Here is a 15,943-nt window from a genome sequence, read left to right on the forward strand (position 1 = left end):
GTTTTTTTTTTTTTCCTTAAAAAAAACCCCCAACAATATAAAATAAGTCGGAGGCACCAGAAACAACTCCGAAATAATTATGAAACCAATAAATAATCCCCGAGCTCTAACGTACGCAGATGACTTTCCAGAGGCAGCAGCCAGGGCTGCGTGTGCAGCAAAAAATGGGGGAAACCTTGGCAGAGGAGGGGGGGGGAGAGCCTCCCAAGCCCCCCCCCCCCGGCCCTGCGCGGTGCTCGGCGCTGCCTGCGCGGCGGCGGGCAGTAGGACCCCGCGGAGGGGCGGCCGCGGAGCTCATTTGTTCCATGGTAAAGGAGCGCGGTGAGCGCAAGCCAGCACGGACAGGCTGCTCGTTTATTGCAACGGTCAACAGAATTTTCCTTGCCAAAAAGAGGGGAAAAAAAAAAAAAGCAAAAAAAAAAACCCCAAAAAACAACCCCCACCACCAACCCAAACCTCTTTAAAAAAAAAAAAACAAAACAAAACCAAAAACCAAAAAACTCTTTTTTTTTTTTTTTTTTTTTCCCCCTAAGAAAGCAAAGCCCAACTCATCAGCAGCTCATGCAGGAGGAGCAGGAGGGGTTTTGGAGTTAACTGCATGCAGGAAATCTCTCACATCCTGAGTCCCAGCTCGCTCCTCTCTGTAACTGTATATTATGGTGCTGCTCTCCAGCCCCAGCTGATGAAAGTTTGTCTCCCTCAGTCTGGGCTAAGATGTCAAAGCGTCTCCATGCAGAGCAGCAGCGCTTCCCTCCTCCGCACCCCCCAGCCCAGATTTCCATGCTGCTGCTGAGCCTCAGCTGGCTCTTTTTAGCATCCCCCAGAGCTCAAGGTAAGTTAGCGAGATCTAGAAAGAGGTTTGGTTTTTTTTTTTTTAAATTTTATTTTATTTTTTCCTGCGATACCTCCTCACCCCACGCTCCATTTTAAGGGCACCAGCAGCAGAGAAATGCTTTTTAACAAAAGTCAGCGCACCCAGCAGCGGCCCCCCGCTTCCCCCCGCCGCTGAATTTGCGCCCCCCGCCGCGTTTCTTCCGCCGCCCCCCTCCCCGCTTCGCTCCGCGGTTGCGCCGGGGGGGGGGGGGGGGGCTCGGCGTCCCGGTACCGGGCTGGGACCGCGTAACTCCCGCTCCTCTGCGCGGAGTGAGGATTTCCAAGGCTTTCCCCGAAAAACTCCGGTTTGCGTCCCCCGGCACCCCCCCCCCCACCCCAACCCCACTCGTGTCCCTGCCCCGGGGGGTGCCCTGGGGGGGTCCCCGCTGCGGGGGGGGGGGAGCGGTTATCCCCTAAGGGTCCCCTGCAAACAGCTCCCCCCCCCCAGCGGGCTGAGGCTGAATTCAGGGTTTGAGAGGATTCTCGGAGTTTGGACTCTTGTTTTCAGCTGGGAAAAATTGCCCGAAAAAAGCCAAATACTGATGGTAAAAGCGTCCTTGCTGGGTAAAAGTTTAGTCGCCGCTACGTTCATTCAAAGGGAAGGCAAGTCAGGGACCGGTGGCTTCAGTTTTAGAGATGTTTTGCAGTGCTGGCTCTGTGATATCCGTGTTACAGAGGGGGGAACAGCCTAGAAAAAGTGACTTGTGTCTTTGTACAGCAAGGCTGGGGCTTATTCAGGAATCACTGGAGGGCCCAGGCCCTGTCCTCTTCATTAAGCGGCAGCTGACAGTGCATATTTTACGTGAGAGAGGGAGGGAGATTCTCTTGTGTAAATATATGTAACGGCGCTGAAGAGTACGCGTGTCCCTATGTGTTACTACAAACTCTTGTCTTGGGTCTTTTTTTTCATTGTAACTTTAAACTTTGTAAATGTTTGCTTGGCTCCAAATTTATGCACAGCAACTTTCACTGGGACTTTGGCTCTGGACTTGCTAAGAGAAAGATAGAGATATACGTTATCATGTTAGCCAGCACGTTGAAATCCTGGGGTAGACAGAGCAAGGTGTTGCATTTAATTGAGCACCTAGGATTTATGCTAATAAATTAACAGGAGTCGAAGCTTTGCTTTGCCTTTGCGAGGGGGTCTTAATTTCTCTTTGTCAACGTTTGTATTTACACCAAATCAGCATACTGGGGATAAAAGCTGCAGAAATTCTTAGGTAGATGAGGAGAAGTAGGTCCCCTCGTGGCTGTTCCCTTTGCGTGGGTGGAAGGTGGGTTGGTTTGGGTGGAGGCAGCACGTACCCCTCCTCTGAGGGTGGGAGCCACTGGGGCTGGCCAGGTCCTTCCACATCTTGGAGGTGTGCTAGGAGAGGGTAAACTTGAGTACACATCCAGGAAAATTTGAGATAAGATGCTTCAGGCATTCACGTACGACAGAAATGAAGAAATGAACATACCTCAAAGTAGTTGTCCCTACAATAAAATAAGGGGGCAGACTGTAGGTGGGTTAGGTCTAGCACAGAGATGAGAGAGCGGAATGGTACGTGGGGGTGGAAATCCTGTTACCTGTGTTTGGGGATTCCCTAAGAGCCAAGCTGAAGCTCTAAGGTTACGTTTGCGTTGAGGGATTAAGCTCTCTGTAAAGTTTGCGTCAGCTGCTCAGCTTTATGGGGCCCATCTTCAGATGTCTAAGCTTGAGCAACAGCAGTGCTTGCTGACCCTCGCAGCTCAGCTGGATTTTGGGTTCGCTTTGCTACGTCTTTCCTACTCCTTTCCATAACGTGTGTATAACTTGCTCTTTTGCATCTGCAGCCAGTGTGCTCAGCGAGCATCCTCTTCTTTAAATTCCATTTTTTTCCTGTGGAAGTAGAGAACAGCTTTAGCTTTGCCAGAGCATGTGCTGCTTTCTTGGTCGCAGAGGTGCTGAAAGTTACAGCCGCGTGCTTCTAGACCCAGCAAAGCTGCCCGGTGACGAAAAGTCCTCTTAGCTGTGCTGGCACGCATCTCGACCGGGCGTTCTGAAGCTTTGCAACTTCTACCTCAGCTGGCTTTACTGCTGCGACTGCTCTGGGCCCGGTGTTAGTGATTTGAGGTGCTGCCAGGACATCCTAATTTTTACATAAACACATGCTTAGTGATTAAGACAGGAGTTTAAGTTATGATATGCCTTTGAAAATCGGTTTTGAAACGTGGCAAGAGGCATGCGTAATGTGGGACTGCCCTAGTAACAACTCTGATATTAAACAGAAATTATCAGGTTATGAGCTAGACAACTTAAAAGCAGCCTTGCCACTCACTTTTAGTTTCCTTTCCAATTTTTATGGTTTTACAATTGCCTTTTCCCATTTTCAGTGTTGCTAGCTCTTGGTTGCTGGCTAAGGACCTCACGGACAAAAAGGAAAACTAGCTGAAGTAGCAGCCTCAACAGAGCAAAATGAGCTTTCCTATGCTGGTGGAGGATAATATCTAGTAGGATAAGCTCTGATCTTACAGATTTAGTCAAATGCCTTTAAGTCTATATCTGTATAAGCTTTTTGCAGAGTCAAGGCCTTCCTGTATCTGCAGGGCAGACAATGAAAGTGATGGTGTATAAAGGTAAACTCCAAATTAGTGTGTATGTAGAAACTCTTCAATCTCTTTTGGATATTAGGTGTTAGCTGGAAGAAGAGCAGAAAAAAAAGAAAATCCTAAAATTGCTGTCGAAAATTCTGTACCTTCTATTAAAACAACTTTTCTGTGAGATTTTAGTTTTGTTACTGATTGCAACTGCATTGCCTGTAATGGAGATAAATTACAGAAGAAGAAATCGTTCCTTGTCTCTCGCTTTAAACCTGATTTCTCCAACACATTCTGTGTTTTAGAGCTCACTTTCAAATATTGTCTTCTTTCAAACTGTTCCAGCGTTTGTGGCAGATATTTACGGTCTGTGCATAATCACCTTCTTGTCTGACGATTATCCCTATCAGGTCCCCTGCAGATAGCCTGGCATGAGCTGTCACTGTCCATGGGGCTCCATAGATCCATGCCAAAATACACCAGCTGAGGATATTTTGCCCACTCGTCAAATCGTGTTCGCATCATTAACTCTCCCACTCGCTGGGGAGCTGCCGGGTTGCTCGCTGGTGTTTTGTCGGACATCTCATGTCTTCCTTTCCTTGAGATTTTTGGAAAGGTCGCCATCCAGCCACAAAGAGCATCCTTGAACTAATGATTGACAGGCTACGTTTTGGGCGGCTTTTCATCCTGCGTGCGGCGCAGAGGCTGCCCCGGTGCACTTTTCTGGTGACACGTGAGTGACTGCAGCGGATCAGGGCTGTGTTTATCTGTTACTTCCACTGAGGCTGTCAGCTGCTACCGCTGCTATTGATCATGAAATTCTGTTTTTAAAAGGCTGACTTCACGCAAAGGCTTTTTTGGTCCTCCACCAGCCTTGTTCAGACCTCGCGTATCCTAATCCTGACAGATTTATCACCAGCGGTCCCTACGTTTCTAGCATATCTCACGCTGCCAGTGCAGATCACCCAAGGAGTCCAGCTGGGCAATTAGTATTCGCGTGCATCCTTTTGGGCAGCACCGTTTGCACTCCAGGGCTGCGGTGCTGCGTGCGAATGGCGAGCAGCAAGCTGCGTTTGCCAAGCAGGCAGCAGGATACGGCCGGCGCGGGACGGAGGAGCAAACCCTCACGCGTGTGTCCAGGGTGTTTTAACAGCCCAGCTTCCGCGGAGGGTGCTGCCAAACCTCCCGTCCGAGAACCTGACTTTCGGAGACTGCGTGTTTGAGGGCTGACGAGGTGGGTTTTCTGTCGACTTTCGATGTGAGAATTGTTGTAAACCACGAAGTGGCAGTTCTAGGGTGTTTGCAAATAGGTCTGAAATCCTGTTACGTTTATACGGCCAGGCTCTGCTACGCCAGCAGGCTCTCCCCAGCTCTGTATCTCGGGCAGCATCCAGTCCTGCTAGGGATGCCAGGCCCTTCATGCTAGTCATATTGGAGGGATTTTTTATTTAATCCCTTTTTCTGATGGCTTTTTTTCCTCTACAAGTTCTTGTGGTTTACTCCACATCATCTCAGATTTTGTTCTTCCTGTTGCATGCACATTGTACCTGCATTTCAATCAGGTTTTCCGATTACTCCTAGGACAAAAGCACATCATCTCCAAAACTTTATGACACTAAAGGCCTTAATCGCACCTGCAGAGGCTTCTCATGGGCCCTGCTGAGTCTCCAGGGCCAATCTATGACAAACTAAATTAATAATCCACGCCTTGAGTAAGTCTGTTAGAGGGTTGCAGTTGATTCTTGACAGGACGGTGCAGTCCAAAAGGACAACCCCTTTTGTTTCTGCCTAACACAGAGCAAAGTGCTTCAATTGTACTAAATTTTTACCTTTTTGATAAAAGGGTCACACTAACTGAGAAAAGGTGTTGTTTCTTAGGAGAACCCTGCTCCCAGACGTTGACCCTTCTCTTTTTAGTGTCACGTAAGAGTGTGAGACTACGTTGACATCGAGTGTGATGTCGGCATCGGAGCTTCAGAAAGTGACTTGATGAACTGCATCATCTAATCAGAAATGCTGACTCCTCTGCTAAAACACTTCATGTTGTTTCATTAATTTTTTACACCCCATATAAATGAGTTTGCTGCTTTCCATGACTTGGAGCTAGGATGACAAATATTTGGTTAGATTGGGGGTGGGGGATTGTCCATTCACAAGGTCAACATCATGAAACCGTTGATTAGACGAACACATTCTTTCTTGTCCAAAATATATGATCTAATAAGGCAAGAAGTGAAATGTTTCATGACCTGTTAACCATGCTGGATGATAAACAGCAAGACATAAAAAGCTGGATGCAGAATTTGGCACAAAAGAATCTTTAACTAGTTTATTTTGAGACATTTGTTAAGAGGAATTTTTGTCAGTCCCTGTAAATTTAGTCTAATAGTACATGTCATATGCATTAAGTGAAAAACCTTCTTCTGACAATGGTGAAATTTTGCTGTTTTCTTACTTCTATTTAATGTGTTCTAATTCTGAAAACAGCTGATCAAGCAAGAGAAATAAACCTCATGTGTGACTGCTTACCTTTGAAAGAATATATTAGAATATAAACTTCACCGAATCCAAGTGTTTACGGGATTTCATTTTGACAGAGGCATGTAAAAAAAAAAAAAAATTAAAAAAATAAAAAAACTGGACTTTGTCATAATGCTACATTTAATAAGGTGAGCATATGGGCCTGAGCGTGCGTGGAGCTGAGCATCACCAATATCTTTATTCAGCAGCACTGTCTGTGTGCAGTGATGGTAGTGTGCTAAAGATCCTCTGTTACTTCAAGGATTAGAAGACGTGAGGAGGAGAACTATTCAGTCCAGGTTATGTAAGTCTATATTGCCTTCCTTTTCTGCCATTGAGAGCACTGCAGTGACAGAGCTACAGCTGAGAATAAAATGTGGCCTCTGCAGCTTATAGGGAAGGGTAGAGCACCTCACTTCTGATCCACGTTCCTTTTTGAATTGGAAGGCATTAAATTGTATCCAGGTTAAAAACCGCTCTTGCATTTTGACAGGGTTTTTAAAGCATGAGGTAAGCATTCCAAGTGAAAGAGTATTTATTTCTTCATCTATTGCCTCTTAAGTGAGGAAAATGCACCCCACTGAAGATACACTTTGGGTAAACACTTGTGGTTGAGGGGAAAGGGCAGGGCCATTGCAGAAGAAATCTTCACACTTTAGAAAGAAGGAGCTTGTCTATTTATTTTGTGTCGTGTACGTTCCTTGTTTGTGGGTCTGATCCTCAGCTGGGATCAGTACAACCTGGTGCTGATGTTCTGTGCTATTCATTTAAAATCTGCTTGACAGGATCAGAGGCTAGATGAGCAAAGCTGTGTTAGTGACCCGGGGAGATATCTTGCCCTGAGGAAACAATAAAAATAAATGTTCATTGCTCCTGTAGCTTTTCTCCTGAAGAAGCCTGTGAAAGTCAGGAGTTATGGACCGATCCAGTGCTTATGGTGACATTTGTTGTGAGGTCACACACATAAACCTGAGCAGGATAGGTGGCTTCAAGAACATTAAGTAACTCTAAGTTTTCTGTTCATTCACGTTTCAAAAAATAGGAAGGCAAACTTCGGTGACAGCTTATGTTAGTACAGGTGCAGTTAATTTTTCTTTTTCTGCTGTTGTGTAATGCGAGTAGCAGGTATTCCCCATACAAACAAAAATGCATGATGGATGATTAACTCCCCAGCCCAGTAGCTCATTTGCTAGGCTTGGGAAAGAACTACAAATCATTTCCCATGCACGTTTACCTAAATTAATACTGAAATTTGCTTCAGCTGGATTTGCTGTGTTTTCGGTGTGATTTCCCAGAGAACGTCTGAATGAAGGATTTGTGTGCATGTGACGAGCACAACTCAAACTCCCACTCAATAGTTTTTTTCACCGATGATTGTATACGGGAAGGAACATCCCTCAATACAGCTATGCTAAGGGTTCCTTGTACTCAGTGAGGGAGGCTAGTAAATCATTGGAGAAAAGGATTGTACTGTACCTTTTAAAAGACCGAGAGGAAATTGTATTTTGTGGAGTAATTTTGAATTTTGTTCAGTGGAAAGCGGCCTTTCTCGAGGGTTTGAGGGGCAGAGCTGGAGACGAACTCTGGATCTGGATGTCCGTGTAATTATGTGGACTCATTGCTGAAAAGTGAATATATTCAGTACTTTTTTCTTTGACATTGGAGCTCTATGGATTAGTTGTGTCTGTGCTTGTAAAGCACAGGTTACTCTTCCTCTTCCTGAGCAAGTGTTTTTGTTAGGTGCTGCCTTGCTGATGCTGGCGGGTGTGAGGCTGAGTTTATAATCCACATGAGAATCTCTGGGACTGGGATCCTTTGGGGAAGGAGCAGCTGTTTAGAAAGAAGCAGATGTGCCCCAGTAGTGCCTATGCTAGGACGATGCTGGGGTGATGCTGGGTTAAGATGAGACATCCTTCACTATGGCATCCTGGAAATACCTGTGGGAAAGGCATTGTGAAACCCTCGGTATTTTTCACCTGTTATTAGTCCTGTCCTGCTAGTTTTCACGAGAAACATTGGTGCAGTCATTCTATGTGGTGTGCATCAGGGCTTGGAAAAGAAGCAAGCTTAAAACAGGTTCTTCTGCAAGAGGACAGAAGTTCTCCAAAGCCCTTATGTCACTTACTTTTCAAAGCTACTTTGGGTTTGAATCTTGCATTTACAACTCGCCCTCTTCTGTGAACTCCAAGCACTGAGCTCTTCCGTGGGGGGAACTTCTCAATACGTACCCACGACCTGGTGTGCCGAAATGCCCTCCAGTTCAATGCTTCGCTGCTTTATTTCTCTCATATTTTGAAATGTTCTCTTCTAGGAAAAAAAGACAACGCTGTCTTTGGACTGGCCCTGAATAGTAATTCTTCAGTCAAACATAACAACATCACAAATGAGGCCGGACAGCTGTTTCCCAACTATAGTATATGTATATATTCTATACACGTAATAAAGCTTGGTTTTCACTATTTGAAATGTTCTGCAGTTTCCCTGCCCCCTCCTGCAGTCAATGGCAAATGTTGTTCTCAAAACTCCACTTGTCACATTTTGTTCTCGAGAACAGGGAGGATATTGAGATATACTGGCTTCTTTCCTTGAGTGCATTTCAATATGTATTTTGTATAATGAGAGCCCAAATCCTTCTCACATTACTTATGCTTTAATCACACTGTGCTCTCCCAAGATTGCTTTAATCGCATTTGCATCAGCAGGAGTAACTCTGTACGATAAGCAATATTTCATCTGCAAACAGAGGGGACCGATCTCGGGCGCGTGATGAGGAAGGAACCGGCTGTCCTGGATTTGTTACAGCACAGCTCTCTAGCAAAGAACGGTGTAGCATCCTGATTCGGGAAATAGATATTCAAGAATTAGAATGAACAAAAGCTATTTTTACAGTTTTCTTGAGGACCTGTCAAGTGTGATAGTTCCCTTTTAATTTTCTAGTAAATGGCTTTTTGGCATGTGTTAACTCCCAAGAAGCGTGATGCTGCCTAGTGCAGCAGACATCATTTTGTACTTTAGCCATGACATTACCGTATATGAGAACTGAAAAGTTATATAGATATTACACCAATATATAAACCATGTGTGTTAGAAAGACAAGTTCAGTTTTGAAATATTTGACTTAGCTATGCTTTTCACTTTCAATCTGTGCCAAACATGTGCTTGAATGACTGATGGAGTCATATGGTTCCCTGAATAAAGCACTTTATTGTGCGCAGACTTAGAGCCTTCCAACAGTTGTATTACAGAAGCTTGAAGATTAAGATGATCCAACTGCTTAGGGGGTATGTTCCACAATGAACATTTTATTTTTCTTTTTTTCCCCTCTCTCCCTATTTTTTGCCTTAAAATGTGTCATTAGTTTGTTCAGCTGGTCGCGCAGTGACACTGACAGCAGAGCCTTTGGTGGAGAAGAACAGCAAGTTACCTTCAAATTTAAGCTTTCACTCCCGTGTCCATATTAAAATGTTGAACACATGACTTTTTCCATGGAGTTTATGGGATTTTGTGGGGGAGGGGTGGGAGGGCTGTTTCCTGTCGCAGATTATTTCATCAGCAGAATTAGATTTAGGAAGGGAATAACTCATGCAAGAACAAGTGATGACAGGAGATAGTTCTTAGAATTATAAAACTGAAATATTAAAAAGCATGTTTTTGATGCTGTTTAGTTAAAGGGGATCAGTGCGTCTCAAACTCCTATTTCTCATCCGAGCAGTCAGGGCTCGTGAAGCTGCTTAGTGTGAAAGATCAAGTGGACACGCTGCAAAGTTGTACACAGATCAGTTCAAAGTTGACAGACCTGTCAAGCTGGAGAAAGGATCTTTTTCCATTAGAAGCAGAAAGAACAGAAAATTAAATTCAGAAATGTGTGGAGTGGTCTTGCTGCTGCCTGTCCTCAGGCTCATCAAAGACCTTTGCTGACTTTTGATGTTTTAAAAATTTTGTACATGAGTAGTAATTTTGCAATGTGAAGGAAAAGACAAGATTCAAGCCCAGGAAGATCCATGGAATTAGTTGCTTTCCAAAAGTTACTTGTGCTTAAATGCCTGAGGTCTTGGGTTTGGGAATGGGGGAGGAGTGAGAAACAAGTAAAACTTTGTGTTTAGTTAGGTGGCTTGCCTTTTTTTTTTTTTTTTTTTTTTTTTTAAATAATTATTTTCCAGGCAGGCCATGAAAGGACTAACTTTACTAGATTTTGTAGAAAGAATCAATGTACTGCTTAGATGTGCAAAGGTTAGTTGGAAAAATAATTTATGATTTTGAACTAATAAAAACTTTACTGCAGGAGATAAGATTTTTATTTTATGCACAGTCAAATCTTGCCCAGACTTTTGTGCTTACACACAGATAAGGGCAGATTCTGGCATGTTATGTGCTGTCTTTTTTAAAGCTGTGTAAATGCTGTCAGTGGGATAATGGGATGTACCTTATCAGTGTGGTGGAGTTTCTGATTTTTGTCCCTTCTTTTGAGAGGGTGTCTGTGTTTTCAGCTGGTGGTTAGTGTAAAATTTAAGATGGATGGATGGTTGACTTTAAGGCAAGCTATTGCTTATTTGACCCTATGCAAGTTACTGGGCTTGCTTTCTTTAACCATTATGCACTGGAAATCTTGTACTGCTTAATTTTGCAGCATTTTCATATTTCTTATCAGACATTATTATATTTTGCTTTTTTGTTGTATTAATAAGTGGCAGTTTATTATTTTTCCTGTCAAATAGGATGGGTACCATTCTAGAAGGTGGTTTCAGCAAGATCTCTGCCTGGATAATGTTTAGCTTGGGTAATGTTTTGGCTTTTGCTAGAAGATGGAGTGAAATAGAGGACTGGAAGCACACGTCCCCACTCCTTGGCCAGATAGTTGGATAGTTGACACTTTTTTTTTTTTTTTTTTTTTTTTTTTTTTTTTTTTTTTTTTTTTTGGCATGATATAGTCTGAGTCCTAATGTTAACAATTTCCATTTAAAGCAAGTTCATGTTTAATTTTTTTTTCCTTGATGCACAAGACCTGGATGCGATCCTCTTTGCTCAGAAGTTCTATACTGCAATCCTATCTAACTCTATGTACAGCCACTTTATGTTCTTTCCATCTATAAATATATCAGCACTGGCAAGATAAATACCAAGAGGTAGATAAAGCTAAAGGACAACCATGGGTCCTGTCATCTTTGGTTTTCTAGATTATGCAAAATAATTCTTTTAGTTCCTTTCTTGTAATTCAGTCTTTCCACTTCCCTGCTCACCCTGGCGGCCTTTCCAATCCACCAGCTCCAGGCTGAATTAATCTTTCATGAATGTAGGTGAGGAGAAATGCCCACAGTATTCCAGATGCGCTTCTATCGCTTACTCTCAGGAGTAACTTCAATATCTGATATTCACTGGAAAATCCCCTTTTGACTCATTGTTCCAGGGCTGTCTTTGCTTCATGTGACATCAATGTTATACTGAATAGCATGTATGGGTCTTTCTGGTGTCGTTTGCCTTCGAAGATTACTGCTTAGAGCAGAAAACTTGCTAGTCCCTGAGGGTACGACCCTCCATTCTGTACTACTTGGTTTCAGCCCTTTGCTCCAGCCTGCAAGTTATTGGATTCTTTTGTAATATTCCTGTCCTTCTCTGTGCAGACATCATCTCCTAACTTGGAGCACTGGATTTCAGGAGGACGCTCGGGCACATCGAGTAAAGGTTGCTGACAGAAATACTAAGACTGATCCTAATACATTTTCTTACTGAACCTTGGTAGAAACCTTCCATTACCTGGTTGGTTAGCGATGTGCTTGGTGGGTAGTCTCTACTCCTTACCCAGTTTCGCCCCCTTCTTAAATTTCCTAAGTTCACCCCCATCTTGAAGGGCAAATGCTTGGTCCTCCTCTCTCAGTGTGTAAGCTTGATCATTTTGGATTAAAATGTTCTACTTTGAGTCTGGAGATGATACAAGAATTGTCCCGACTAAGACATGAGAGAAAAGCGACCGACGAGGGGGATAAAGCTCTTTCCCATCTGATGGGCATCCCTGCCGGCAGTAGTGGTCCTGCTGGGATTCCTGCCCAGCTTGCTGGGGCTGGTGGCACAGAGCAGACCCAGGGTATCCTGGGCTATGGGGAAGCTGTCTGGCAGCAGAGCCTGTGGGGATGCCTCGGTTCCCTGCCACAACACTAATTGCCGATGGTCCGGTGAGTGCTGGATGCAGCCATGTATATTGCCCTTCCTCCGTAGGAAGGAACCATGCAAATGACCCGTCCCAATCGTGGATCCCACTGCCTGTGAACTAAGCTGAGGAAGCTGAGGACAACAAGGAGGGAAATGGATAAAGTACGCCCTTTCTGTCTTCCACGGCATTGCCAAAGCCCTGAGATACTGAGCAGTGCCGTTAGCTGTTTTCAGTTTGCAGGAAGATTACTCAGTTCTATTATTCTTTTCTATCCTAAGATTATTCCGGTGCATTCGTGTTTTGTTGCAGAGGAAAAAGTAGATAGGCTGTGACTTACAATTTCGAGCCCATTTGTAATATGAAAGGTAACATAATGATAATATAATTTAATTTAATTTAGCCTTTTTTAGTCCGCCGCTAGTGTTATTTTCATAACTCGGCAGTAACTGCAGTGGGTGACATGAAGGGCGTCTGGGCGCGATGTGCCGGGGAGAGGGCTGTGGTCGGGGCTGGAGCATCCCGCAGCTTCGCTGGGGCTGGGGCCATCGGCCCTGGACTGGGTTTTACTGGGGTGCTGGGGCTGTAAGAGCCCTTGGGTGCCTCGGGACCCTAAAAGAATCATGTTCATGTGTGTGGGACAAGATGTGCGGATGGGACTCCCAGAAGGCGCACATCCACAATGGGAAGGAAGCACAGCATCATGCGTTGGCTTTGTTGTAAATCTGTATGTTCACAGATGGATGGTATTTATAAACCCCCCAGGTCTGACTCCTCTCTCCTGTGCCGTGCCAGGGGAGCGGGGAGCAAAACCAGCACCAGCAGGACAGCAGGGGTGTGCAGCTGGGGGGTCATTTTCTTTTTTTTCCTTCCACTTCAGCCTATTTTATCCAGATCCACTCAGTATTGAGAGCATTCACCTTTTTGTTTATCATAAGGACAAATAAATTGCACTGCCTGGCTAAAAGCTTATTAATTTTAAGTAAATGCAAATCTGAAGTGTGTCTGGGCTTCTTCAGGAGGCAGCAGCCGTTAAACAAAGATGTCACGTTGCATGCTTGGAGTTTATTTTGCACAGAGCTCGGAGGAACCGAAATACAAAGCAAAAAGATGAGAAGTATTTTTAACTTCCTTGCCAACAAGTCCTTGTATGATACTGTGCAAAGAAGAAAAGTTGTAGAAGTACATGGCAGATGAAAAATATTTAAGCCGCACAAAAGTCACTGACAGATAACATCTACTCATCTCACCATTTGTACAAAGTATCTTTTATATTACTGAAAAAAAAAAAAAGAATAAAGGGCGCTACATCAGCTTGTGGGCTGCTTGTGGATCAAAAGCGTTACCTTCAGTGCAGGCTGAAAATAGAAAACAGATAGACACAACTGTGAAGTTTTTCATGTGAAAAAGTGGGAGGCGAGCTTGCGTCAGGAAGAACTGGACAGAATTTCACTGAAATGGAAAATAAGTAGGTGAGTAAGTAGGTGCATGTGACACAAAAGATAGGAAACCTGGGTCTAATAAAAGTTTCTGGTAATACAGATGGCCTGATTTTCTTCCCCTCTCATGACACGTTACCAAAATTTAAATTCTCTGATTTCAATTATTACACTATTTATATTGCTGTAATACCAAGAGTCCCTGTAGAGAAGAGGCCTCATTATTAATGTAATGCAAACAACTCTAATGGTTCCAGCTTCAAAGAAATCATAATGAAAATGGGTAAAGGAGATGAAGAGTGGCAGAGAGGAAATACCAGCACGTCTACGCACATGAAGAACTGCAGCACCGGGAGCTCACGGGATGTGATCGAGGTGATGGAAACCCTTCGTTAGGGCAGATGCCCAGTCCCATCCCGCCGCGTTCCTCTCGCGGTGCCCCTCGGATGCTCTTTGGGACGGCTGGGCTTACGCTCAGAGATAGGTGGCCCGAAACCAGCAGAAGAAAACTGGGAGTGTGTTTTGTTCAGCCATTGTGCGAGAGACTGGGTGAAGTATCCCTCACTGGGATAAATTCTTAGGTGTTTCCGACTTTGTCTGAGGTGAGGGCCGTGCGTGCCGAAGGCTCTCTGAGGTTGCCAGCAGCCTTTATACGTACCCAGAAGCCCACACCGCTGCTCAGGCTCAGGGCTGCTCTGGGGCTGCGCATCTGTTTGTCCCATTTTTTCAAAGTTCCCTGCACACTTCAACTTCGGTTTCTACGCCTATGGTTTTTTGGCCTGAATCTCTTATGTTTTTTGTGGGTTTTTTTTCTCCTGACTTAGAGTCTTCCTCTACCCATGTCTCTTATGTCTGTGTCCCATTGTTCGGTGAGGCTTAGTGGCCCTTTAGATGCCGTCATCTTTCCCATCTCAGATGGATACGTGTGGGTTGCTCTCCGTTGGCTGTGATCCCTTATTTTCTGCAACGTGTTCTTTGAAGCTTTGCAATCAGCTGCAGAATCCTATTTAAAGGATTTACCTTTTTATCTTCCCCCTACTTTTATATCTAAAGACTTATCTAGAGTTTACCTGCCAGTTATACAGGTTTCTTCAATTTGTAGTCTTTCAGAAATATACACAGGATGTAAATATAATGATGTTAAATCAGAAAAAAACGTCATTATTTGATTTACAAAAGAAACTGTAATGTGCATATATCACCCTGAGGACAGTTGGGAGTTAAGCAAGTGCAAAACATTAAGCATGTGCCCAAGTGCTCCTCAGCATGAGGCCCCGTGACTGGGTTGCAGTGCTTTCTCTGCCTTCTGCAGGAAGCTGTGATTTTTATCACACCCAATAATTTAAATAAAAACATTCAGATAAGCAGCAAAATATTTGGCTGAAGGAAAGCAACTAGACAGAAATTGGTCTTGTGTTTTATAAATGCTATGGCTTCAGAAGAGTTTGCAAACCCTAAAGCTTGTCTGTTTTGTTTCCCCCAAATAAATTATCTTTTCCAATAAAGATATAACTGCTGCCTATAAACCTGTCTTGATGTCTGTCTCCAGACTATCAACACTTCTGCACAATATGCATTTTCAGTGTGCAGATAAATAAGCATGTGTGTAAGATTAAATTTGCTCATTGTAACCTTGCTTTGTTATGCACAGCAAGCATCACTTTGTCGTGATGGAATAGAAGTAGGAATGGGAAAACTGATCCGCACTTTGTGTAGATATTGTTGCCTTTTCCCATGATATTTTTATAGCAGTTGCACTTTCTGTACCATGCCATGTAGTGAGGGAATAACACATCTGTGCACAAATGCTGATCCCTCCTCCTCCTCCCTTTTTTCTTCTGTTTCGGGTAATGTTGTGATGTTAATGCTTTTCAGAATTAATAAGAAAGGCAACTTGCACAGGTAGGAATACCAGAATGACTTTGATGCTTCCTGATATCTAGCTGCAGCTCCATGGTGTAAGACTGCATGGAAGAGATGTAGACAATGCATCCATGGGAGGAAAAGTATGCTCATAAGCTTTCTTAAAACTTAGATCTCATGAAACTTTCAGAATGCAAATCCTAGAAAATAATAGAAGGGCCTGAGTCATTTAATTCATATAGTTGAGACTGCTCTAGTGAGCCAAGAAAAAAAAAAAAATCAGGCTAGAGCCAAACTTTTCTCATTTCTCTGAGATATGCTTCATAAATTTCTGTTCTGTGCAGGGAGCTTCATGCCTGATAATCAGAATAAAGAGCTGTGAGGTTCTGTCTAGACCCTGCTAGGCAGATGAGATGGTATCTCATACACCTCCACAGGAGTGAACCCAATCGTGTGCAGGATTTGGAGCATCCCTTTCAAGGGCTGACACTGCGTCCTCCCAGACCTCTGGCGCTTGGGCTCGGGCTGCACTGCGGGTGGGCTGAGA

General features: G+C 44.0%; 1 protein-coding gene across 1 annotated transcript in view; it reads left to right on the plus strand.

Annotated features, from left to right (window-relative positions):
- Positions 1 to 609: 609 nt before the first annotated feature.
- ADAM12 (ADAM metallopeptidase domain 12) overlaps positions 610 to 15,943 on the plus strand; it is a 185,998-nt gene continuing 170,664 nt past the window's right edge. The window contains 1 exon segment of the mRNA XM_030030998.2: positions 610 to 832. Within this exon segment, the coding sequence (XP_029886858.1) occupies positions 715 to 832 (118 nt within the window). The 5' untranslated portion in view covers positions 610 to 714.

This window comes from Aquila chrysaetos, chromosome 11, assembly GCF_900496995.4.
Source record: "Aquila chrysaetos chrysaetos chromosome 11, bAquChr1.4, whole genome shotgun sequence".
In the NCBI taxonomy this organism is placed as follows: Eukaryota; Metazoa; Chordata; class Aves; order Accipitriformes; family Accipitridae; genus Aquila; species Aquila chrysaetos.